At 42.5% G+C, this 26924-nt stretch overlaps 1 protein-coding gene across 2 annotated transcripts in view; it reads left to right on the forward strand.

Moving 5' to 3' along the window:
* Positions 1-10151: 10151 nt before the first annotated feature.
* The window catches only part of MCC (MCC regulator of WNT signaling pathway), a 195681-nt gene continuing 178908 nt past the window's right edge, over positions 10152-26924 (forward strand). Inside the window, exon 1 of one of the 2 annotated variants that reach the window (XM_064641644.1) lies at positions 10152-10311. In XM_064641644.1, coding sequence (XP_064497714.1) covers positions 10181-10311 — 131 coding nt within the window. In that variant the 5' untranslated portion in view covers positions 10152-10180. Of the gene's footprint in view, positions 10342-26924 lie in introns of both variants that reach the window. The other variant, XM_064641645.1, reaches the window with a different exon arrangement.

Genomic DNA, 26924 nt, shown 5'->3' on the forward strand with positions numbered 1-26924 from the left:
CAACGCCATCTCGTGATCACCGCGATCCTTGTCTTCTCGCCCTCCCGCCATCTTGTGACTCGCTGTCCGTGTCCCTCCCGCCATTTTGTGTGTTATAGCTGGTGTTCCTCTTCCCTCTCCCGGTGTCCTTGTCCGAATGAAAAGTGTCCGTGTCCGTGTGCTTAATGTCCTTGTCCGTGTCCTTGTCTGTGTATGATTTATTTTCTTCGGTCAACTTGGAGGATGCAGCTTCTTGGATGTTATTGCTGTCATTCTTATTCATCATCTGGTGCTGAAGCACCATCAGAATAAGCCTCCAGGCGATAAGCGCCTCCTTTGCGAGCCGGTCACCCTTGCCACTCTCTCGCCAAAGTTGAAATCCGATGGCTTGCCATTTATCAAATGTGGTGTTATTGTTAACTTGATGACCGTGACGGTCAAGCCATCTGGCGAGGGCTTTCGCCGATTTCTTATCTAAAGGGTGACCGTGCTCGATAACAAAATCCTTGAGGCGGCGATAAACGTATTTCTGGGAGGTGGAGAGTGTGAGTCCCATGCTGTTAATTGGGTTTCTCAACACTCCCAGGTGTTATTCCTTCCTTTCGAATTTAAATTATTGGGGTGAGGTGTGGGGTGGAGGTGTCGGGAATGTCCCCTGCAGCTCACCTGTTCCGGCGTGCGACCCGTGCGACTTGAGAAGCCCACAGTCGTCAGCTTTGCAGGGGAGGGCCGGCGGAGCAATCCCCTCTCCTGGGGATGCCTGAGCTCAAGCGAAGGCACAGGAGTTCCCTTGATGCAAGGGACCTCTAATGTGCCCCACGTTGGGCGCCACTTGCCACGACCCGCAGGGATAGGAAAGGGATCGGGCACTGCAAGAAGGGCTCGAGACACAGTAGAGATCTCGTGAGGCAATGCCAACTTTATTAGGACAAGCAGGGACTTAAATAGGGTAGGTCTGAGGGGAGGATTCAGAACTGGGGAGGTGCATGGGATTGACAGCTTGGGAGAGAGGGTGATTGGACAACTGGGTAGTAAGGGGAGGAGTTCAGGTGTAACTATGGAAAGGGACCAATGACAGCTACCTCTGCACTGCAGCAAACTTCAACCAATGGCAGGCAGAGGAGCGGGAAAACAGGGAAAAAGGCGGGAAAACTCTGAGGGGATGAGGGAGACAATATGGAGGGTGAAAATTTTAAAAACAGCAACTGGGGTACAAACATCCACATAACCATACAATAACAAACAGGGAACAACTGGGAATAACTGTCCAGTTCAGGGTAGTGTCAAATCCGGTGTGGTAAAGTAAAGTCCAGTAAAATAAGGTCTTGTCCGGTGTAAAAGGTGTCATTCAGGGCTGTAAATCTTTCGCCAAGTTTGAAATTCTTCCCACTCTGCCCTGCGTTCCCCAACAGTTAGCTCTTGAAATATGATGCAAGGATCACTGGTGAGCTTCAAGATCAGGTTGATGAAAGAGCACAAGATTTATTTTTTTTTCTAAGTCCTTCCTTAAATAATTTTGACCTTTTTGAACAGTTTAAACCAAAAATGAAGGAGGAGGTGAAAGATTCAGATGCCAAATTTCTTAAAGCTTAATGAAAATAGGCAGCAGAGTAGAAGATAGGAATCCTATTCCTATTCAACTGAATAGAAAGTCTGCAGTCCTTATTATGTAAAGGAAAGGCTTAAAAAATGCATGAAGTCGAGAATAAATTTTAATCAAAGTTTTTATCTTATTAACTCTAGAAAATCCAAGTATCCACACACCTCTGTTAGGAATTCATGGAGCCTATTCTGTTATTCATCCCAGTCTTTTACAACTGACACTAATTTTTTCCCTGACGTCATTCACTGCCAAAACATTTCCTTATGAAGGGTTTCAGGAGAAGGACAGTAAGAGGCCTCAGAGAGAGGGTATATTGTCTGTATAGACACCTCACGGACTTTATTAGGGATTTGTACATTATCTTAAAATCTCTGTAACACCTGTAATCCAAAATTACTTTCATTTCTGCACAAATCTTGCATGCTTAATAGTTTACCCCGGAAATCTACCACAGCAGCAGCAAAAAGTGAGCAGTATTATACACTGGTCTCTTCGTTAATATCCCGGGGAACTTGGAAACTCCATAAATACTGATGTTGAAGGTTCCACAGGTCTCTAATTTACTCTGTCGTTGTAGAACAACTTCTCTCAGTCTCCACTTGCAGGAGTCCAGAGCCGGGGATGTTGAACTTCGAGGGTAAAACTGCAATCCTTCAGTGGAGTCCAAGGCATCCAGAGAGTTCAGCAATATATCCAGAATGAGGGCCGGGAAGAACAGGATTCCCAACAGGGTCAAATATGCCATAACTATCTCCACTACTCACTCCTAAAATGAGAAGCTGTCATTTCCAAGGTGAGCAAATTACAGAGGACAGGAGGGAGAGTGGAACGATTCTGCACAAAGAGATCTTATTATGTCTAGAGCATGATATAAAGGCAGCAGGAAAACTGCAGGAATTCCGTGCCTTATAAGCTTGAGGGGTAGACTAAAGGCAGAAGGATTTCATACCTGTGATTCATGTGCTTGTGTCTTTGCTGAAACTGGAACTGAGTGGAACAAGTATGTTCCCTAGAGAGATTTGTTTATCCAGAATGTAATTTCTGTTAGAACACTGTTTCACTGAAATATTTTGACCAAAATTATATCTGTGTTGCAGAAATTTTCTGGAGCACAGAACATGTTTAACTATCACAGCCATCAGTAGCCTGCAGAAAAAAAAGTTATCAAGTTACCTCACAGTCACAGTCTACAAATAGGCCATTTATCTTTACAAGTGTCCCTATTTTTTTCAATCAAAGTAGTTAACAGAAATATAGCTTCAAAGAATATATTTGATAAAACATAGTGAAAGTATTCAATATTTTTTTACATGTATATGTAAGAAATGCAGGAACTAAACTTCTAACTTTTTCTCCTGTATGGAAATCCAAATTGTGGATCCATATGCAAGATCCAGAACTAGCAATTTGTGTGGAGTAGGAGAGCAGTTGAGAATATTTTTGGAAGAAGGGGCAAACCTGTTCTCATTTATATTCACTAAGAGCAAGAAAAAGTACAATTTTTAAAACAGAATGGTTCTACAAGGTGGCTGAACATTTATAAAGGTGAACAATGAATAGTCAAAAGTGGCATTAGTATTCTATCTAAATGAAAGTATTTTCAATCTTAGATAAAATATCTCAGTTTTGCAGCCTTTGGAGCAGGAGGGAAGAAAATCAGAAAAAATTCAGAACAATTTCACAAGAGAAGTTATTTTCTTTTGAATATACTGGTTTAGGAGTTTTCTACCAGCTCTGTTTGATAAGACTTCCACGGTAAAGTCTGCACAAGATTTGCATTTCTAGCTGGAGCTTGAAATCTTAGGTCTGTGATGTAAGGTGGATCTAAAGGAAGTAATGTAAGAAGGGTAATACAGTGACTTCAGACATCAGAATTTTGATAAGAATTTAACTAGCAATTTCCTGGCTAAAATTTCCCAGCCAGCATGGGTTTAGGAAGGGCAGGTCCTGTCTGACCAATCTGACCTCCTTTTATGATCAGGTGATCTGCATGGTGGATGAGGGGAAGGCTGTGGATGTGTCTGCCTGGACTTCAGCAGTCTTTGACACTGTCTCCCATGGCACACTCCTGAAAAAGTTATAGCCCATGGCTTGGACAGGGGTACTCTGTGCTGGGTTAGGAACTGGCTGGAGGGCCGGGTCCAGAGAGTGCTGGTGAACGGTGCTGCATCCAGTTGGCAGCCGGTCACTAGTGGTGTCCCCCAGGTATCAGTGTTGGGCCCAGTCCTGTTTAATATCTTTCTTGATGATCTGGATGAGGGGATTGAGTCCACCATCAGCAAATTTGCAGATGACACCAAGCTGGGGAGCAGTGTTGATCTGCTGGAAGGCAGGAGGGCTCTGCAGAGGGACCTGGACAAGCTGGAGAGATGGTCTGATTCCAGTGGGATGAGGTTCACAAGCCAAGTGCTGGGTCCTGCACTTTGGCCACAACAACCCCATGCAGCGCTACAGGCTGGGCACAGAGTGGCTGGAGAGCAGCCAGACAGAGAGGGATCTGGAAGTTTGGATTGACAGTGGCTGAACATGAGCCAGCAGTGTGCCCAGGTGGCCAAGAAGGCCAATGGCATCCTGGCCTGGATCAGGAACAGTGTGGCCAGCAGAACCAGGGAAGTGATTCTTCCCCTGTACTCAGCGCTGGTGAGGCCACACCTGGAGTGCTGTGTCCAGTTCTGGGCCCCTCAGTTCAGGAAGGATATTGAGGTGCTGGAGCAGGTCCAGAGAAGAGCAACAAGGCTGGTGAAGGAACTCAAGCACAAGTCCTATGAGGAGAGGCTGAGGGAGCTGAGATTTTTCAGCCTGGAGAAGAGGAGGCTCAGGGGAGACCTCATCACTCTCTACAACTCCCTGAAAGGAGGTTGTAGCCAGGTGGGGGTTGGTCTCTTTTCCCAGGCAACTAGCAGTGGGACAAGAAGGCATGATCTTAATCTCTGCCAGGAGAGGTTTAGGTTGAATATTAGGAAGAAATTTTTTATGGAGAGAGTAATCAGACACTGGAATGGGCTGCCCAGGGAGGTGGTGGATTCTCCATCCCTGGAGGTTTTTAAGATAAGACTGGATGTGGCACTTAGTGCCATGGTCTAGTAACCACAGTGGTAGTGGATCAAGGGTTGGACTTGATGATCTCGGAAGTCTTTTCCAACCTGGTTGATTCTATTATTCTGTGATTCTAAACCATGGCTCTGTTGGTAGCAGATGCACTTTCCTCTACATTATGATGTTCTAAATAATAGTTATTTAAACTCACATTATATACCTCTTACTTCCAATTTTATTGTGGTGAAGATCAATAAACAGAGATGATCTTTATATGAAGCTTACTAAAATAAGGGATAATTTCTCCTTTGATACCACCAGGCATTGCATTTGATCCTTGCGTAGTCAAAATCTTCAGTCTGAATACCTAAGTAGCGGCAGCAATTAGAATAGCTAATTCTGCCATCTATCTTACAGCAAGTTGACAAGGTGGTGTTTGGTCAAAGCTTGAACTCAGTGATCTTGGAGGCCTTTTCCAAACTTAATGATTCTATGCTTCTATAAAAAAAATCTTGTGCTTATAAAATAGGTGTGCAAAACTTCCACAAAAAGCGATATTTCCACAAAACTTAAAATCAAATGAAGTAAAATTCTTAAATGGTTGAGTTTTATTAATTGCTTTAATCTCAAACTGTTTTCTGTAACATTTGTAATGTGTTCCTAATGACTGATATTTACTGCTTTCTTGGAATATTTTCTTTTCTCTGTTTGGCAGAAATAACATGGTGCTAATGACTCCAAGGTCGTGGGTTCAATCCCCATATGGACCATTCATGCAGGAATTGGACTTGATGATCCTTGTCGGTCCCTTCTAACTCAGAAAATTCTGTGTTTCTGTTTTATATCAGAGAATACAGCAAATATAGCCAATAAAAATAACAGTGCATCAAACACAAGGAATTCAGGGATTTTGAAAAATCAGATCTGAGTATGCCATACTTGGCACTACCTCCAGCTGTTCTTGCTATATTCTTATTTTTCTGTTGTCACTCTGTCCTTGTCTGAGTAACTAGGTAATCGGTAACTCTTAAATTGTGCTCTATTTATAATTGGGGCCTATATGCTGACATGTATTAAAAAAAAGATGAAGCTACTTCTTCCTCTTGCCCCATTTCTGTTTATTGGCTGAGGCAAGGGCAGAACGTTGCTGTCCCATCACTACCCCCTGGCAGTAATCTGTGGCCTAACTAGCAAGTACGGCTAAAAATGGTACTTAGAAAATTGGCTTAAATCAGCTAAATAGCCTTCCAGGTTGCACTGTTTTTATATGGGGGTGTGAGCAATACCCCCTGCTCCCTACCCGTGGTAATGTGGTCGGCATAACTCACGTCATCTTACAGAGCAGGCAGCCGTTCTCTGTGCCTGAGGGGGACACAGATTCCTTCCTTTTTCCTCATTATCAGACCCCGAAGGTCCTGTGCACTAAGCAGACAATCTGAATGGATTTCTTTTTCCCCTCCCTACAGGCCTCAAGGTTCCTTGGTGCCTTCCTTGCTGGCCTTGAAGGTCACCAGCCCAGTGGTGGTGACAGGGAAGTGTAACACCACCCAGAACAGTGTCCATAAAATCAAGAAGTAGCAAGTCCTAAGTGGAGAACTTGGATGGGAGCTGCTGCTGTACAGTGAAACCCCAGACGCTCTGTCCAGGGACATTTTCACAGCACTCTGCTTCCCCTGAGGACTAAGTTACTTGTATTCTATGTTTTTTGAGTCTAGATTTTGATTGCAATACTGATACAGTGAACCATGTGCTGGGATATAACCTTATCTGCAGAGGGTCCACATGATTAAAAATTGTAAGTTATATTGTATTATAAATTCTCTATTTTGCTGCTTACAGATTGTGATGTGTTGACTCTGCTTGTAAAAATTGTGTGCCATTCTAATAATAAACTGTATTCTATACCAATCATAGCAGAAAATAAAGCTGTAACTGTAACTGATTTAATGCCGTCATCACTCTGTCAATATCCCTAAGAGAACCTGTCTGTCCTCTCAGTGTCAGGTGACAATGTGTCAGTCAGTTTACAGTGAAATGTCTGTTACCCAAGAACCTCACGGAGCAACAGGGAACTCTTAAGAAAGTGTATTTGGCACAAGTGGAAAAGGGCTGGATGAAGGATGTAGGAAACGGGAAGGGATGGTATTGTAGGCAAATTGGACTCCTGATGCTGAGAAAGTTCTGCATTGCACATCCTGGGTACCTTGCTCAAAGGAATGTTACCAAATGAAAACTTCCTGCTCAAAAATGTAATTTAGTGCTTGTTTTGTTTGTTGGTTTTGAAGGAGGTTAAGTTAAAAGTGCTATGGCTGAAAGCTATGTAGCAGGAAGTTTTTCTCTTCTTTGGTCAATTGATTTCGGTCATTTGGCATCTTTTTATGTAGACTCGCAAGCTCTTCTGCAAAACTGTCTAGGGTCAAATTTTGAGTAGTGTACAATGATTTTGTTTTTCTATTGTTCAGCATCTAACTCAACATAGACTTGACTTTCAGAGATCACATAAACTTAAATCTCCTGTTGATTTGGTGAAAAGTCTTAGAAGTCCAGCATCTCTGCAAATGAGGTGTCTCCTACCCATTGGGAATATAAATTTTGGTATATAAATGTTGCAAATAAGTGCAGCTAATACTACTACAGAATTGTTAGTAATTTTTGCATTGGCTGTCAGGTATATATTTATATTTGCATTTGGAAATTGGGCTATAATGGAAAGTTTATATTGTAGAATATAGTTTAATATTGAAAAAATTGCAGATTCATTTAACTTAAAAGATAAACAAACAAAAAGCCAACAGACTGACAGTTAAAATCCACAGTTTTAAATAGAAAATCTACAAACTCTCTTCTTTTGAAAAATATCAAGCCTATTTTCTGAGATCTTCTTCTCACAGCACTATGGAGGTCTCACTCCTTGCCCTCCTTCCTTGTTCTCTCGTCATAACTTTCTAGGCACCACACACCCCTCCCAGAAGGGACAGTGAGGATGCACTTCAGGAAGAATTGTACTTTCTGCCGCACAACATGTTCTGTGTTTTAACTGGTTTTTTGCCATCTGAAATTCACATTCTTGGCTGCAGGAATGAACTGCTACATAATTCGTAGCAGGTACAGGAATTGTGGGGAACTACAGCTTAGAGTGTTGCTTTCCACCTCATGTGATACATCTTTTTAAAAAATTAGATGGGGATCACAACACAGGACAGCAAGCTCAGCTGGTTTTACTGTCTAGCATGCCATACCACAGCCAGGATATCAGCTATCCCTATCAGCTAGGAGGAACTGGTATGAGTGATTTGTTTTTAAGGTAAGTCAGAAGCCACTGCACCAGGTTTTCTTGGGATTTACCTTGAAGACACAAAAATTTAATTGCAACTGATCTCCAGAAGCAGAAAAGATAGCAACAAAAACTTAATGTATAACCAACCAACTCAAAAAGATTATTAGCAATGAAAGATCATTAGCAATGAGGAGAGAGAATGTTAGGAATGGATGAATTCCTGATCTGCAAAGAAATCTACTGCATGAAGCATATGGATAAGAACAAAAGATTAAGCGCTAGTTGGGATATTTATCTAGATTAGAAAAGAAATGAGAGATTACTTTAAAAAAAGAGAAGAACTGGCTAGCTGTGAGGCTTTTCAGATAGCATCAGGATGGAGGAAGGTCATTCTTGGAGATCCTTATAGCTGTGTTTTGGATCTGACCTTGCTATATGGGTATTGGTGGCTTTGCCAGGAAACACAGTTTTAGGACTCTATAAAGAATCATAGAATCATTGAATATCTCAAACTGAAAGGGATGTATAAGAATACATCGAGTCCAACTCCCTGTGGTTAAGAATTTTAATTCTTAATAAGAAGCAGTGAGTGCTATATTTGCAGAATATGTGCAAGAATTCTTATGTGTGATGTTGAACAGCAAGTCTATGGGATCTGTCTGAAGAAAATGGTCTTGTGACTGTACAGCTCATCAGTCCTCAATGTAAACAAACAGCTGCAGTAAACAACTGGTATCACATGTTAGCAACATCCTGCATAGGACTGAGAAAAAGCACTTGCTAAGACTGAGACCCTTGTAGGTCAGAAGATGGAACATCTGAAAGGACAGTTACAGTGTTCTCTGCTTTCATTGCCTTGAAAGAGCATGGAAGTGTGTTGGCTCTGTACCCCAGTGCCTTGGTCATCCAGCAAGAACTAATGTGAGCAACCTGATTTGGAAAACTGCAGACTGAGAGATACAAGAGTAAGCGTATATGCATGCTTGCACTCACTCGCAAGTAGTTTTAGTTAATAAAATGCCAGAGGGACTCTTTGCCTTGTAATGACTTATTTAATCAAGATGCAATAAATACTGACAATTAGAACTATTGCCATCAGTTACTGTACTTGAAAGAGACTGTGCAACAAGAGAAGTGAGATAACTTTGCTGACTTTATATATTCATGAGTCACTGTCAGCAGCAAGGAAGATCAGAATGTTTTGTGGGATGAACTAGATGTCTTTAAAGACTTAAGTAACAGAAGAAGGATAATATCTGATACTATGAGAGAGGTGCATGTCCTTAATAACAAGGGTTTTTTTTCAAATACGGAAATAGGTTAGGAAAAAACTTAGCTGACCCAATTAATCACAGGGTGATAGAGTAAAAAACATAATGCTACTGTAAATGGAAATACTGTTCTAGACTGTTTCAGAATACCTATTTCCAGTAGACATAAGATTGTCATTGGTGCTGTTGGTGTATCAGTTCTTTTCACAGGATTTTTTTTTTTTAAAAAAAGGACTGATTAAAACTTAATTAGGTAATGCGAGGGGTGGCAAGAGCACTAAAGGAAATGAAGAAGCCATAGCATACACGTGAGATAATTCTTTTTTCATCTGGACACATGAAGACTGCCAAGAAAGTGACTTTTCTCTAAATGCAAAGGAGACAGACAGGGAGAGGTACAAGCCACAAACATGGGGAGCAGAAAAACGAACTGTGGTTACTGTAGGTGGAATTTGATCAGTAGAAAAGAACTGGATGGAACTGCATCCCAGAATGCTCCCACCTGAACAACACCCCATCAAACAGCGTCAAGTGCAAACACAGAGCTACAGAAGACGCTGGGGTTTGTCTGGGCTTGGCTTCCACAGACTAGCCAGGGCACAACCAAAGCGGGCAGCAGCGTTCCCGAAGCCGGGAGCCAGGCCTGCCCAGCCAAAGGAGAGAACAAGCGACCCTCGGGACGAGTTTGGATGGCCCTGACTGGGAGCGCAGCTGGCCCCGGTTTGCCGAGACCGTGGATCGCGGCTCCGGAGGACCGGCCGGGCGCGGGGCAGGACGCTGCCGTGGGCAGGCGGGGAAGCCTCCGCCGCCCGCTCCCCGCTGCGGGAGTCTCCGCTCCGGGCCGCGGCCGCAGCGATCCGGCCCTGCGGAGCCCCCGCCCCGCTTTGTGCTGTCGCTCGCACTTTGCAGGCGCGGTGGGTCTGGGAATCCTGAGGCAGCCTCGCCTTCTCCTCCTCCTCCGTTTTCTCCTCCTCCTCCTCCGCTTTCTCCTCCTCCTCCTCCGGAGCCAGGCTCATGATGGCGGCAGCCGCCGTAGCGGAGGTGAGCAGCGCCGGCAGCAGCGATACCTCCAGCACGGGTGAGGAGGAGAGGATGAGGCGCCTCTTCCAGACCTGCGACGGCGATGGAGATGGCTTCATCAGCAGGTAGCGACAGCGGGAGGCGGCTCTCTGCCGGTACGGAGCCGTCCCGTCCTTTTCCCCCCTCCCCGTCCTCCATCGGCTCAACTTTTCGGCGAGTTGGAGCAGTTGCGGGAGCGCAGCCCCGCCGGACCCCACGCGCCCCGCGGCTCCTTCGATCCGCGGCATCGGAGCGGGGGGCTCGGGAGCGGAGCTCCTCCGGGGCCTCGGCACCCAGAGCTTTTCGGGACGGTGGGTAAAGACCGCCCAGAGGACTTCCACGTCCACCGGGTCTGAAAAGCGACGCCTCCTAACTCGAATGTCTTTTACCACCTCGTGCCCCGGGCAGGTGTTTTTTCCAAGTAATCACGCGAAGCTGGTCGTAGGTATTCTGGGAGAAAACTCATACTTGGTCTCCCGGGTCGTCTAGTTTTATTAATACATTTTTATCACTATACGTGTACACAATCTCATTTAAATTCCTCTGCTGCTCCCCATTGGGTTTGAGGCGTGTCACCCAGGCTAACAGATTTTGGAAGGGGTGAGCTTGTACATGCCATAATGGAATGTTCACACGTGTGGAAGCACTGGCAGTGTGTTTTGGTCAGGAGTAGGTTTTGTGGGAGTTGTATTTCTGAGGCCAGTCCTCTGCTCTCACGCTGTTCTTTAAAAAATACTGAACTTCCAAAAGCATGATTTACCGGAGGTGGGGGAAACTTGTGTTTTCAAAATGAAACATATACTAGTTGCAATTAGTAACTGCCTCTAGAGAACTGAGTGAGGGAATTTCTAAGTCTGTCATCTAATCTGTAACCTAAAAATATGACCCTGCAGAAAGGCTAAGTAAACTTGAATCCCCCCTGCCATCTCTTTGGAGCCAGAAAGTTGTTGAAAATCTGTAATAACTGGCAGTCACTTTAAAAATAAAGTTTAAGGGTTGTGATATTTCTTATCTAAACAGCTCCCTGAACACTCTTCCTCCCCTTCCGCTGCCCCCTCCCCCACGTCTAATGATTATTTTGACAGTTGTGGTTTTGAAATATAAACTTTGAAAATGTATGCTTTCCAACCATTGTGCTAAGACTGCTTCTTTCTATTTAGTTACAGTCTTCATGGAATTCATTCTGATGTCTGAGAACTTAGGATGTTAACTTAAAATGTACAGTCCTTCCTCAGATCACACTCACTGATCTGTACTGTGATGCTTTTCTGCAATGTAAACTCAATAAACGTCTGTATATTTGTAATTTAAAGACCTTACTGAGGAATGTTAATGTTTTAGTGTTTCATATGGGCAGTTGAGAGATGCTACTATGATGCAAGCCACTCATTTCTGATCAACTTTTCCACATTCCCTAAGTTTTGTTCCAAATTTGTATTCTGAGTATTTCAAAATGGGTGTTTCAGTGTGTTGCTTGAACTATGCCGTTTGAAAGCTCTGAAAATCTGGGAAATGTCTGACTAGGGACATTGGATTTCAGTAGGAAATGGAAGTAAGGCCCAGAGGATAGTGGTTGAAAGTCCTTCAGGAGATGGTGGGTTTGTTGTTGAACGTTGCTAATACTTCACTTGGAGTTGTGCCTTCAAGGTAGAACTGGTATGGCTTTTATCAGAGAACATTGTGTTATAAATTACTGTCTTCCTTTAAATCTCCATATGTGTGAGAAAGTAGCAAATGAATATTTAACAAATGATCTTGACTGGAGTTGAGTACTTTTCTTTCCTTCATTAGGTAGTCTGGGTAATCAGTTGTGTGAATGGAATGCCTTTCTTGCTTTGTGTGGTGACTCAATTTCCCTTATAATCTGTTTTATGGCAATGGCTTATGCAGGAGGAGACTTGCCCAGCGGATTTTGGATGTCTTTACAGTATGTACCGCCATAGACTTAGTATAGCGTCTCTGTTAAAAGTGTAGCAACTGGGGGTTTGTTCTTGTTTAGAGCCCTAGTGTTTAAGTAGTTGCATCTATTTCAATGCAACAAATTAAAGACAAGAAAGTTTCAGCTGCTTTTATGCTAATCTTGCCATTCTGTGCATACTGTTTGTCTTGCTTCTGCTGTTTGTTTGTTTGGGGTTTTTTTGTTTCATACAGACCAGTTGCTTGGTTTTCCTATTCCTTCTTGCCCTTTCTTTCTTTGGCTTCCCTTTGCTCATCCTTGAGGGCAACAGTATCTTTTGCCTTCCTTGTAGCCCCAGTGGAGGTAGCAGACTGACTTTTGCATGTTACTGTGTCTTTTACAGCAGGTTAAACATTGCAATAAATGCCTGGGCATCTGTATAAAGAGCTGAAAACACAGAAGCCAGCACTGTAAAATCAACTCTTTCCTTGTGGACTAGAACTGATCTATAGCCTATTACTAGCTTGAGCCTCTTTTGGAACTTACTTAATTTCAATGCAATGGGGTTGAAATTTGCAGTTTGGCAGCTTTTACTGAGCATAAGTTGTCATATCTTTGAAAATTGATATCCCTTCTCTTCTGCTTGCAGGGCTAAAGCTCGGTCAGTTGTTTCTTTTGCATAACACATGCAGCATTTTTTTTAATATTTCTTTCTTTCCAACTCCAGAGCTGTTATGGAAAAGGAGATAGTTATGCTTGCAGCAAAGGCAGGCATTTTGTATGCATTTTTATTTCATGCATATTGCATGGGGAAAAGAGATATTTGCATTCCTAATGAAGTAACATGGTGTCTCAGCTGTGGAAATGCTTTATCATGCATCAAACTGTAATAAACCTTTTCAAATAATAACAGGGAAGTAAAGGCACAGATGGAGAGGAGGAGCATGCCCTGAGATACTGATTAATTTTCAGGCTCTCACCTGAGTTATTGATTAATTTTCAGGCTCTAAATAGTTAGGGTGATATCGAAACAATAAAAGCCTAATTAAGCATATACCATTGGTGGTTATAATCCAGAAAATGCTGTACCATGGGATATGAAATGCTAAGCATTGCATTTACATGCACATAGTGAAATTTTGCAGGATCCAGCTAGAGAAAAGTACTAAGAAAACACAAGAGTTTTAATTTGTCATTTTGTACTGAAATGGCTTTTGCTTCTTTTGGGGCTAATATTTGTTACTTATTAATTTTAACATCTTGCAGATATTTGGCATTATTCTGATACTTCCACAATAAGAAGTAACTTCTCAAAAGCCAACCAATTAACCAAATGAAAAATCCACTTTCCCCCCAAAAAACCCCAAGAAGTCCATGGTTAAGACTAGATTATGAATGCTTGAAATCATCTGGATGAGCCTTACTAAAAGCAAAAGGCAGCCTTAAATACTCTTTACAGCAGAAATTTGGGTTTTTGCATCTATAGCTGGATTGTAGTGTTACTAACAAAAAACATTTAACTGAAAAAAAGCCCAGTAATTGTTTTCCATTCTTTTAGGTTTTATTCTGTTTGCTTTGAAAAGTTACAGAGTCTAGTGTTACAGTTATAAACATTTTCCACTTTAGAGGGTTGGTGCACTGGGGAGGAGGACACCTGTGCTTTTGTTGGGGCTTTTTTTGTGATATCTGCATATGTGGCCTTGGATGATGCTGAGTGTCTCGGTTCGAAGAGACTGGAATGTTTGCTAAAGAGGATGAGTTATGAGACAAACCAAACTTCTCTCTCTCAGCAATTGTATAAATTCAAAATTAAGGGGCTTTAATCAAGGAAGTGTAGAAAAACAGAAGAAATAGCAACCCTTTATTAAAAGATATTAAAAGAACACCAAAAAACCCTAGACAATAGTCCTGTACCCAAAAGTCCCCTTCAAACAAAAGAGAAAGTCTGAACACTTCTCTGTCCTTCAGCGCAGTTCTAATCCCGGCCGGCAGGGGGCGCTGTTGGGTCACTGGAGGTGCAGAGCCTGCAGTGCTCGGTGTTGCCCTGCAGGGGGCGCTGTCGGGCTTTGGCGGTCACCGCGCGGGGAGGGGTCTGGGGGTGTCTCGGGTCGCGGGAGAAGCCGAAAAGAGAATGGGGACCCTTCCCCAATGGAAGAAGGGGGAAAGGAAAGCAGTCCACCCCCACGGAACTCACTGTTGTCCTCAGATGACAGTGTCCCAAGGCTCCTTCTTTCTTCTCCCAGTGAGCACAAAACTCTCTGATGAGAACGCAGCAGGTCCGGGCCAGAGACAAGGACAGCCTGCCTGCAAGTCGAGGCCAGCAGTCAGGGCTGACCAGGGCGAGAAGCCAGAAAGACCGGCCTCCAGGCCTTCTTACCAAAAGCATGCGCGCAAGATGCCCCATCTCCATCCCAGAGCGAGAGCTCAGCAAAAAACTGACCTCTCCCTTCTGAGAAGAGCCAGCAAACCCCTCCCCCAAAACTCCTCCCCTCTCCCCTCAGATTTCTAACCTATAACACTGAGTTTTTATGGATGACAGGCTAGATTAATGTCTTCTTCAGAAACTTAGTTGTCTTGTAGCTTTATTATATGTGGATTGTACTGAAATTCCATTTAGGACATAATGAATTTCAGACTTACTGCAGAAGTCACTAAATCCAGATTATTCTATTCTAGCACTGCAAAGTCTAGATAAAGGAACTTTGAATCTGCAGAAAATACTTTTGCTTCAAAAAATGAAGGTATGAGCTGTGGAAATAATAGGTGAAGAAAAAATTATTTCATTATTAAGTTACAAATATGCTAGTTGTCAATGTCTTACAGAAAATCTCTGGTAAAAGTAGAGTAGGTTGTTAAAGAACCCATAAACTTACTGTGTATTGAGCTTATACAGCCTGTTAAAAGGACATGCTGAGTGACTGAGCCTTCACTAGCCCTTCACAGAAGCAGTTGAAAGGAACTTGTTGGGTTTGATTTGTTAACTGGGTGGGTTTAGTAGTACATAGCTTTGGGAGCTCAAAACCTTTGTTAAGGACAAGCTGATACTTTCCTTTTTAATGGGCTGTAGTAGTAGGGTGTTCCCAGATTTCCTTCGAGTACGTTTTGGCACACCCCTCAATGTTGCTGCATGTAGTAGCCACATGCTATTAGAGGAGGAAAAAAAGTGTTTTCAAAAAGAGAAAGTATGTATCTACTCATTGTGGTTTTTATGGGAGGAAATTTGTGTTTCTGTGTTCTGTTACTCTTCACAGGAGTGGTTACCATTTCATTTAAGCTTTTTTTTTTTTTTTTGAGGTGTTTGATTTTGCTAATATGCTTGAACTTCTGTGCTTAACATTTAAAAAAAAATACCTATTGAAGCACAAAACGACCTGTTAAATGGAAGAGCAAAGTTAATGTGGGTTGTCTGTGACCAGCAAAGTAATCAATGATGGCAAAAGAAGGGTTTAACTCACAGGATGAGCCATGCAAATATGTTCAGTCAGAATCTCTGAGAACTTACTTTGGGCATGAGTTAATATTCTGCATGTAGATGCTTTCTAGCAAGCCTTTGCTTAGTCTTGGGCCTTACTCTGGCTCTTCACATTACCGGGCTGTTCTTACAGAGCTAGAAAAGTTCTTAGACTCCCTGTACAGGATTTTATTCTCACTGGAGGTCTACTCAGTTTTAGAAATTCCACCAAAAAAACCAGCCCAAATCAAACCAAAACCAAAACAAAAAACCTCACAAACCCCAAAACTAAACCAGTAATGAAAAAAAAAAAAAAAATTAAAAAAAAGCCCCCGCCTTGGTAAAATGGACTTTGTCCTTGCGTTAGTTTTTTAGTTTGTCTTAAAAACAGTTTCAGCCCCCAGATTCTGTTTCTAGACTTAATTTTATTTTTCATCCATCTCCATTTGGAGGTTGTCATGGAGTTTGTGATCCATGTAACTGAAGGAGTGCTTTTATATGGATACAGCACGATATTTACTGTATACCAAATAGGATGGTGACTGGAAGCACTGTGATATTTTTCAAATTATTGTAGTCTGTTTCCTGTTTCTCTTGGGACTTGCTTTAGTCAATAACTGATTCCACAGTTGTATAGAATTTTTTGGGATTTTAGTCTAACTTAATCTTCCACAGATCCTTTCAGAGCATCATAACCAAAAAAGGAATAAGTTATGGGGAAAAACAGGAGCGCGAATGCAGATGAAAAGCCAGAGAGACACCCTGCATGCTTAGTTTATTCTGAAGAAAAAAGTATCCCTTTGTTAAATATTGTGTCTAGAAAGCGTACCAAAGATCAACATCCATTAAAGGATTATGTATTTTCAAAGTCTGTGTTTGTTACAACTAGTACACAGAGGAATATATTCAAACTTGCATTTTCTGAACCTATCATATTTTTAAATGACTTAGTGGTCCAGTTCTGATGTAAACATTAGACACCTGAAGGGTATTTTAGCTGGAACTGTTAATGTTTGAGGTTAATAAAGTTACTTGATGTGTTTTGTATAGATTATTGTACAGATTTTCTTTCCTTATTGGCATTAATAGTCTGGTATATATACTTAAGTATATATCTCATTCTTGTTGTTACATGGTGTTACTGTATTCTCTTTCGTAGGAACTTGTTGTCCAGGTAGATTGTAATGTGGAAAAACTGGGCAAACAGTGAGTCACTTGAGAGTATAAATGTTAAACTTTTTGATCCCTTTGAAAGTTACTATCCAGCTGACTTCCAAGTGTTGTATTTCTTATTAAGTTTTTATTAAATTTTATTAATTGTTTATTGGGGCTGTTGCAAATACTGTGTTCTTTGTGTTATTACTGTAAGAGACTTCAAGCTCTCTTTAAAGTCAGTACTTTCCCTTTTGTGGCCCTAGAGGGGAAAAAAAAAGGAATTGTTAAACTGGGATTTTTTTGCCTTGTGTTTTCTTGGTTTTCTTTGTGGCAATTCTGAAAGACTGGAACTTCACTCCTGTAATCCATTACTCTCCTCCGAAGGGTGCCTGGGGGCAGGGGCCTTCACAGGATGCTTTGGTACCTGGCTTTTCTAGCAGATCTATAGCCTTAGGTTTATAATGTAGAAACCATAGGTAGCTGTTCTAGCAGTATGACTGGAACGACAGTAAATACTTGATTTTGTCTTATTCATGTGTGATTGCATCTTCTGCTTATGGCAGACAAGGCAGTTAGCATCCTCCTTAACTGCTGTGGGTTAGCTCATGTTGCTAAGGAACAGCTTTCTGTATGTTTTCAGAATTAATTTGCCCAAATTTATTGCTTGAAATTAACAGATAGATTCACTGTTTTGGGGGGCACTTGGATAAAAGAAGAGTTCCACCTGTGAGTGCTTAATTTATTTGTATTTATTGTTTGAGGATATCACATACAAATGTTTCGCTGGTAGTTGTGGATGGATTCTAAAATTATTTTTAGAATGTCTTTGGTTTTGATTGCTGGGATAGGGTAGTGAGTACCTGAAATTGATTCAAGCAACAGATCATACATGTTTTGATAGGGAGTAAAGGAACCTCACAAAGTACTTGGGCACCTTTGCCTTTCTTGCAAGTGCACAGCCCTAAGCGACGTACCTGCACTCCTCATGCAATGAACTGAGCAAAGTTAAGTGAAGGGTTTTATGGGTTTTTTAAAGTCACCCTGTGAGAAATATCTCTAATTAAAATTTCTGAGACGGCCAAATAAAGTGAAACAAAGAATTTTATTAACAGCGCGCGGGGTGCACCAGACTCACGACCAGGTTCGAGCACAGCCCAAATGGGAGGGACGAGACCTTTTAAGACCCTTTGATTTACATAACCACTCCCTCACTCCTCCCATGCCCAGCCTTGCTCTTTTCTTCCTTAAAAGGGGATGTAGTCTTCTTGCAGTCCATGGGTTGTTTTAACGAACCTATCAAGTTGTTTCCTTGCCCCCGGCCGCATGGTCCCCTGGCAGTGAGCCCAGACCGGTCTTACTGCCTTACATACTTTCCGGCCAGCCTTCACACCACAACTGTAAGTAACAGTAAGTAACTGTGAGCAACCCTGTAAGCAGAACAGTAAACAGCAATAGGTAACTGTAAGCAGAACACTGAGCAGCCCACCAGTCCTCGGCCACAAAATGGCTCCCCAACTCCCCAAATAAAATGACCTCCAAGTATCTTGGTTAGAGGCAACCATGGAAACTCCTGCTTGTAATAAAACCATCTTATTTCCTACAAACCTATGCTGCCAGATGAGATCCTCTGCTCTGCGTGGTCCTGAAGTTTCACTGTGTCTGCTCTAGGGTTCATTCAGTTAAAGAGTCACTGAACACTAGCTCAGTAAGAAATATTTCTTTCCATCATGGTCAGTTGATAGCTGTGGCTTGTTCTATGGATCTGTGACTTTCAGTGATGAGATGATGGAGGGGGGTAAGAAACTTGAGCTTGGCATTTAGTTGTGATTCCTGTGGTTATGTGTGCTTGATTTTTAAATGTGGTTCACTCCAAATGATCCGAACTAAGAAATCTTTCTAAAAGTTAATTCATGACCATAAAAATGGCATTGTTATCAGAAGTGTAAAAGCACAACAAGAGGTTTTATTTAGACTCCCGGTATCTCAGTTGGTAAATGAAAGACATTAACAAGGCTAGTGTTGTGCTTAATTGTGTGCTGTGCGAAGGATAGGTTTCAAGTGGCATCTGGAGGAAAAGTTATGGTGTAGATACATGGATTTTCAAATCTACCTTATTTTTACTGTGAATCTTCACATGCATCTTTTAGAATAAATAGTACATATGTGGAATTCATCATAGCAGAGTGACTGTTTGCATCCATTGACCTTCTGTGTTAATTAACATCACTGTAGTGAGCTGTAATGATTAATTATGATCAGCATGTTCAATGTCTTCTTTCTTCTGAGAGTTTTTCTGCAGCAATACTTTCTTGTATTTAATAGAGCCAAACTATTTTTGTAGTATTAGCGGTTATTCAATGAAATCCCTTAGGTAATTTTTAAGGGTAAATCAGGTAACAGAGACCTCTGAACAAAAACTGTGCTCCCGGTAGTTCCTAACCCTGTGGCACTCTGTAGGTTGAATTGATACTGTGTATTACCAGTATTTGAAATTAGCGAGCAACACAAAAGAAAGCACAGAACCGCAGAGATTCTATTGACAAGCTCTGCTTCTCTGTTGATAAACGGACCTTTGTTTGCCTGCATCAGTTCAGTCTCCTGAGAGCCTTAGCCAAAACCAGACACACTGTTCTCACAGGTTGTGAGGTGCAGTTTCCGTTAACAGTTTGGTGAAGGCAATCAGAGTACAAAATTAAAGTTACTTCTAATGAGTAGAATGTGCCTTTGTTGTGCCATCTATAAAATATATATCCATTCTGAAACTTCCTGCCACAGAGTGGCAGTTTTGTCCATATCTCTCATGAAATGGGGGACACATTCCCCCCTTCCCTCCCCCCCCCAGCCCGTGGTGGGAAGTATTGACTATTTTGGATTGGCTTTCCTGGAGGAAGGAGTGGTGGTGTAGGCTGCATGCTTGGAATAGTATTGTGAGAGGTAGCCAAGGCAGGACAGAGCTGTGAAGTAAAAGCTTAGGCTGTTGAATTATGAATAAAAAATACAGGGTTTAGGAGCTGTTTGACTGTTAACCTTATCTTTTTCCTGCTGCTGCTCAGCACAGTGGAACTGGGTCAAGTTGCAAGTTAATTGTGAACAGGCACTGTAATATGCAAAGCAGAAAATGAGACTAGCAAGGAATTTGAAGTGTAACAGAAAATTGCCCCACAGTATGGAAACTAACAGCAAAAAACAGAGAAGAGGGAGCCAAGTGAACTGTTGATGGCTGATGCCGAGAAGTGTGACATGTTTTCTCTTTTTGGTTTTTGTTTTCTGCGCTGAAAATAACAAGTATAGTGAAATGGTTCCTGCAAATAGGACTTGTAACAAATTCTTTGGAAGGGAGGGGGAAGAAAGAAGCTGGAGAGTACTTAGGTTTGTTTTAATTAGTTGTACTGGAAAATCTTAATGTAAGATTATGAAAGATGACTTCAGAACTATTTTGCATTTTTTCTTCTCTGAGCTCTATTAAAAGATAGAAGTAACAGAAAATGGGGAAAGATAAAATATGCTTCTTTTCTATAGAAATGTGGCAAAATTGGGATCGGTCTACAGACAACTGGCTGAATGTGGATTTGTTAAGTAAAAGTTATGTCAGTTAGTGGTTAGCAGTTAGCAGTTAGGAAGTGCAACAAGGGATGCCTTCTGTCTTGTCTTTATTAAAGCTTTTGGTGTTGTTTTATGACATTATGAGCAAGCCAAGGAAATACAATATGGGAGAGAATTTGGTTTGGGGCTTTTTTCAAGCTATACTTGGAGGTCATTAGATACCAATGCTTTGTTTTACAAATAAAATACTATATCAAATTGAAATCAGAAGGATGGCTTGGACCAGATCAGTATTATTAAAAAATAATTATCTGGATGACATAATAACAAGTTAACTTTCTTAAATTTGAAGTGCCACTAAGCTAAGGAAAATTGGAGACATGTTGGGAGATAAGAGTCACAATTGGTGCTGACAGATGAAGATATTGCTTGAAAAATATCAGGTGAGATAAAGTGGGAATATGTAGACAATAGCGCATTTGGTGGCAGAAATACAGGATGAGTGATTGAAGAAAATCTTCTGAAATTTGTGGTGGGTCTCAAGTTAAATTTGAATTAGCAGAACCGTGCTATTGTAGTACAGGACTTAGGCTTTCAACTTTTTATCAGCTTTTCAGTGTATGTTTTAAACTGGTGTCTAGTTTGGTGTGCCGTCATCCATCAGGCTTGTGGACCATTTAGAGAAAGACAAGAACAACTCACTAAAGATGATTAGAGATGCAGAAAATGGGGTTCTTTACTCAAATGAAGGTAGAGCATCTGATGATGGGTTTTAAATATGTAAGGACTATTTTTCTTATTCACTGTGATGGCAGAAAACAGACTATTAACTCCTTTTCTGAAGTAACAATCTGAATTGTAGCTGAGCAATTTTAAATTAGGAAACTTTCAGGAGAGAACAGTAAAGCACTAGGACAGAGCACAGATGGATGCTGTGACATTCTTAAAAAAACAACTTAGACACCCATCCATGAGGGATGACAGAGGTATTTTTTTTCATATCATTGAGTACAGGGTTGGATAATTTTCCTTTGCAGTCCTCTCCATGGTTTCATTATGTGCTGTATTTCCGTGGGGTGACATTTTAATGACATAAGGCTCATTCAGTTGACTTATATGATTCTGCAAATGGAGTTCTGCACTACTCTTCTTTAGATTTAAAATGCAAGTAAAACTTCCTTGCTTTTCCTTCATCTTTTCATTCAGTTTCCCAGAAGAGACTCCTACCACCTTCTTTCCTTCCAATCTATTATGTCTCATTTTTCTTGTCCTGAAGCTTCTCTGGCTCTATTTCCCCTTGATCCGTAACAGCAGCTGCACCCTGGTTTTCCCCTATGCCATGCTGGGAGAATAGATAATATCTAAGGTTGTAGGAATAGTTTTTCTTGAGAGTAGTTGGAAGCGATAATGTGTTCCTTATGCAGAGGTTAATAATTTCTCTACTTTAAAGATACTGGCATGACATGGCCAGTGCTGCATTCCTCTGTTCTCTCCTTTCTTATCCAGGCTAATTTCTCCCTGCAAATGTGGCCACTTCGTTTAGTTCTGTGGCACTTCTCTTGTTTTGTGTTGGGGGATTTTTTTGAGTCTGATATATTTTCTACTTTGGTGCGATTTAATTGCCTTTTTTCCTCTGTTTAAGGGGTTATCTGCAGAGTTTTACAGTCTGTCTCTTGTACTTGCAGGATAATCAAGCAAATGTGCAAGATCCCATATAGTGCCACATAGACTTCAAGTATAGAGAACTCAGTGGTTACGGAATAAATACCTCCTTGTGGGACTGTAGTCTGGTTCAGTGACCTTTTTTTTCCCATTTGCTTTCAACTTCATGCTTATGCTTTGCTTTCATTCCCTTATATTTGAGGGCAAAAATAGAAAAAAAGTCCTGTAAAACTAGCAAATGTCAGTCAGTGCTCTTATGTCTTCTCAAGTTTTCATGTAGCATGAAAAAACATGTAGCATCAGTTCCCTTCCTGTTCACAATGAGATGTTAAAACTAAAGCCTCAGTGTGAATTTTCAAATCCCAGTATAAACAGTATTGCTGCTCAGCATTTTAACAAGTGTGTCCACATGTGCCTGTTCTGCATCCTGTCCTGCATCATGTTATTCATGTCTTGCCAAAGACATCCACTTAGTTGAAAATGGCTCGTTTACTGCTTTTGCCTTGTGCTGACAATATAGTTGATGCACAGAAAATCATGGCTAGACTTTGCAAACGAAGATTTGAGAAAGGCTCTATCCACATTTGTTACAGGCACTCTGGTGGCTAATAAGGCCAATACAAGATAGACATATCCGATTGCAAAAGGCACAGCAGAAAGACTCCTTAGGTGGTATATTCTGCAAGACACGGTTCTTTCTGCGTTGTTTTCTCTCCTCGAGAGTGATCCTGTGTGCTTTCTCAAAAGCATCAGCAGCGTTATAGATGGTGTGTTTCCAGACCTCCTGATTTGAGGCCAGAGTAGACCAGTTATGTTGATCAATATGGCCAAGGCTGAGATGTTGTTTCAGGGAATCCTTGTATCTTCTCTTTGGGGCTCCTCTCATGCAGCAGCCAGTGGCAAGTTCACCATAAAGCAAGATCTTAGGGAGGCGGTGGTCCTTCATCCTTGAGACGTGTCCTGCCCATCGCAGCTGTGTTCTCAGTAACATGGCCTCAATACTTGTGACTGCTGCTTGTTCTAGAACAGATGTATTGGTCGCATAATCTGACCACAGGATGTTTAGGATTGTATTGTTTAGGATGTTTAGGATGTTAGGAGACAGCGTTGATGGAAGCGTTCTAGGAGAGGCAGGTGGTGGCGGTAGATGACCCATGATTCGGAACCATATAAAAGAGTAGACAGCACTATGGCTCTGTAAACATTGGTCTTGGTACTTTTCTTCAAGTGTTTATTACACCAAACTCTTTTATGGAGTTTTCCGAAAGCACTACAAGCTAACCTGTTGTCTATCTCTGTCAATCTTACCATCTGAGGAGATGAGGCTACCTAGGTAATTAAACTGCTGGACTGATTTGAGCTCTGATTTGCCAATGGTGATATGGGGATGATGGAAGGCTTCCTGAGGTGCCGGTTGATAGAGAACTTCTGTCTTCTTTAAGCTGCCTTCCAGCCCAAAGAGCTCAGCAGCATCTGAGCAAAGCAGGATGTTAAACGCTGCAGAGCTGCTTCTGTGTGGGCAACAAGGGCGGTGTCATCAGCATAAAGCAGCTCCCAGACAAGATGGTTTAAGGTCTTGGTGTGGGCCTTCAGTCGCCTTAGATTGAATAGGCTTCCATTAGTACGATATCAAATGTAGATACTGTCCTGATCCTCGAGGTCTGCCATGGCCCTTTGGAGCATCATGCTGAAAAAGGTTGTGAATAGGGTTGGTGCGAGAATGCAGCCTTGTTTCACACCACTGATTATTAGAAAGGGCTCGAAAGTGCATTGCCATATCTGACTTGTCCGTGCTGATCCTCATGGAGTGAGATGATCATTTTAAGGAACTTGGGGGGACATCCTAAACATTCCAAAATCTGCCATAGACCTTTTCTGCTCATAGTATCAAAAGCCTTGGTGAGATCAACAAAGGTTACATAGAGACCTTTGTTCTGTTCTGTTCCCTACACTTCTCTTGCAGTTGTCTGAGAACAAACACTCCTGTTGGCTCTGAAACCACACTGACTTTCAGGTAGAATTCCTTCTGCAATAGCAGGTATTAGTCTGTTCAAAAGTATTCTTGCCAGGATTTTGCCAGCAATGGAGAGCAGAGTAATACCACGGTAATTTGAACAGTCTGATTTAACTCCTTTCTTCTTATACAAGGTGATGATGACTGCATCACGAAGGTCAGATGGTAGTTCGCCTAGTTCCCAACAGTGCACCACAAACTCATGAAATTTAGCATGGAGTGCAAGGCCCCCATGTTTCCAGATTTCAGGTGGAATTCCATCAACCTCAGCTGCCTTGCCAGTTTTCACCTGCTGTATGGCCTTGAGGGTTTCTCCCAAAGTGGGGGCAATATCCAAATAATTCTTCACTGGTTGTTGTGTGATGGACTGAATTGCTGAGTCTTGGACTACACAGCTAGTACTGAAAAGTGTCTGAAAGTGTTCAGACCATCGATTCAGAATGGAGGTTTTATCTGTCAGAAGCGTTTGACCATCTGCCCTGAGTAGGGGACTTTGGACTTGGTATGTAGGCCCATATGCTGTTTTCAAGGCCTCATAGAATTCTCTGTGATCACCCGTATCTGCACATAATTGAGTTTTTCAGCTAGATCGATCTACCATCGTTCTGGATGTCACGGAGTTTCTGTTGGAACTTGCTGCATGTGAGACAAAAGGCTGTTTTTCTTATGTGACAGGATGGCAGTGCAAGGTGTGCTTGGTGGGCAGTTCTCTTCTTCCTCAACAATTCCTGGATCTTTTGGTTGTTTTCATCAAACCAGTCCTTGTTCTTGAAGGAGAACCCTAAAGTTTCTTCAGAGGACTGCTGGAAGCTGTTTTTAATATGGCCAAATTGTTTCAGGAGAGGAATCTGTGGAATCTATGGAATGGTTTTTGAGCCTAGTTTGAAGGTTTGCCTGGAATCTGTCTCTCACTGTGGCTGATTGGAGATTGTTAACTTGGAGTCTCCTCCTTGGGATACCGCCCCTTTTTGGTTTCTACTTAAGATTGAAGTTAAGTTTACAGCGCACAAGTTGATGGTCTGTTTGGCATTCTGTGCTGGGCATCACGCGGGTGTGATGGACATAGCGGACATCTCTCCATTGCACCAAGACATAATCAATGAGGTGCCAATGCTTAGATCTAGGATGCATCCAAGTTGTCTTCAGACTATTTTTCTATTGAAAGATAGTATTAGTGATGGTGAGCTGTTGCTCCGCACAGAATTCTAGCAGAAGGTGACCATTATCATTGCAGCTGCCAACACCATGCTTGCCTCCTTTCCAGGCTTCAAAATTCTTACCTACTCTGGCGTTGAAATCACCAAGGATAATGATCTTATCACCTGCAGGAAACTTTTGGGTAAGGCAGCACAGGTCGTTGTAAAATTTATCTTTTTCAGCAGGGTCAGCTTGGAGAGTTGGGGCATATATACTAAAGAGGACAACGTGTTGCTTGTTGTGTAGTGGAAGGCGTAGGGAGATAATGCAGTCAGAGTGACCTGTTGGCAGATTTTCGAGTTTGGGAACAATAGAGTTTTTGATCATGAAGCTGACTCCTGAGAGATGCCTTTCGGTTCTGGGCTTATCTGACCAAAAGAGTGTGTAACCGGCACCATGTTCTCTGAGGCTGCCTTCCTCGTGGAGATGAACTTCACTGAGAGCAGCAATGTCGATGTTGAGACGTGACAGTTCACGGGCAATTAGGGCAGAACAACGCTCAGGACGACCACTATCTGCAGAATTGAGCATGGTTCTGGTATTCCAACATGCTAGAGTTAATTTAGGTGCACCTTTGGAGGCAAGTGTGTGCCTTTGTCTTTTGATCTTTGTGTGACTGCATTGGAAGAAGATGCCCGTTGGCCTGCGGTTAACCAACAGGGTGAAGGTGGAGATAAGCTTCCGTTAGGCCACCTTTTCTAGGCCCCTCTCCGAGTGGAGCAAGCAGTGCTGTCCTTGAAAAGGCTGCTTGGTTGTTCAGGGTGCTGCCTCAAGAGACTGCCATCTCCGGTCAGTCTCAAATGACCAATATCCTGAACCACCTGCATGCAGGGTTGGGTCTGCGGCTCCCAGTGCACCTTTCGCCTGCCATTTCGACCCTTGCCCGTTGCTACAGGACTTTTTGCATGTGGGTAAAGCCTTCAAGCCTGCGCAATGGATTTTTTAGGTGAGATGCAGCATGTGCGGAACTGAACCCACCCTTTAATCCCAAGGTTCATCTGCCAGGGCTGAGCGAGCTCGGACAGTGGCAGCGAGGTCCTCAGGACATCAGTTTAATTAGAGTGACCTTCTCTTAGATGATCCCTTACAGGGCTAAGTGAGCTCCATCTTCCCAGGTTTGGGAATTAGAGTTGTCTCTCTCCTAGGATGGTTGCCAGAGGGCTAGTGAGCCCATCCTGCCCATGGACATATTATATCTGACCCTTCATTTTTGACCTGTCTGGCATGGGAGACCTGCCGACGGCATGTGCCATCGCCAGCATAGCTCGCAACCTCATAGGGATACACAGGCTTCCTCCCCACTGAGACCCCATGGCCCATCAGACCCCCTCCCCCACCCCCAAATTGGACTGGCAAACCTGTGTGCGCTCCGAAGATCCTCCTCTCTTCTCCCCTCCTCCGGGGCAGCCTGCTAGACCCCCCCCTCCCTCCCCCCTTTGCCCTTCCCCCCCTTCCCCCCCTCCCCACCCTTGCCTCCCCTTCTCCCTCTCCCTCCCCTCTCCCTTCCCACCCCTCCCTCCCTCCCCCCCTCCCCCAAATTGGACAGGCAAACCTCTGTGCACTCCGAAGATCCTCCCCTCTTCTCCCCTCCTCTGGGATGGCCTGCCAGACCCCCCTCATACCAGGGACCTAAATTAAACACTCTCCTACTAAGGATAAAAGTGATCTATCTGGAGTGATTTCAGTCCATATTTTAGATCAGCAACTTCTTATTGCCTCTGAGCACTCCATTAGACAGGCAGTCCTTTTTTAGGTTAGTCCTTTTAAAATTAATGCATCT

This window comes from Pseudopipra pipra, chromosome Z (genome assembly GCF_036250125.1).
Source record: "Pseudopipra pipra isolate bDixPip1 chromosome Z, bDixPip1.hap1, whole genome shotgun sequence".
In the NCBI taxonomy this organism is placed as follows: domain Eukaryota; kingdom Metazoa; phylum Chordata; class Aves; order Passeriformes; family Pipridae; genus Pseudopipra; species Pseudopipra pipra.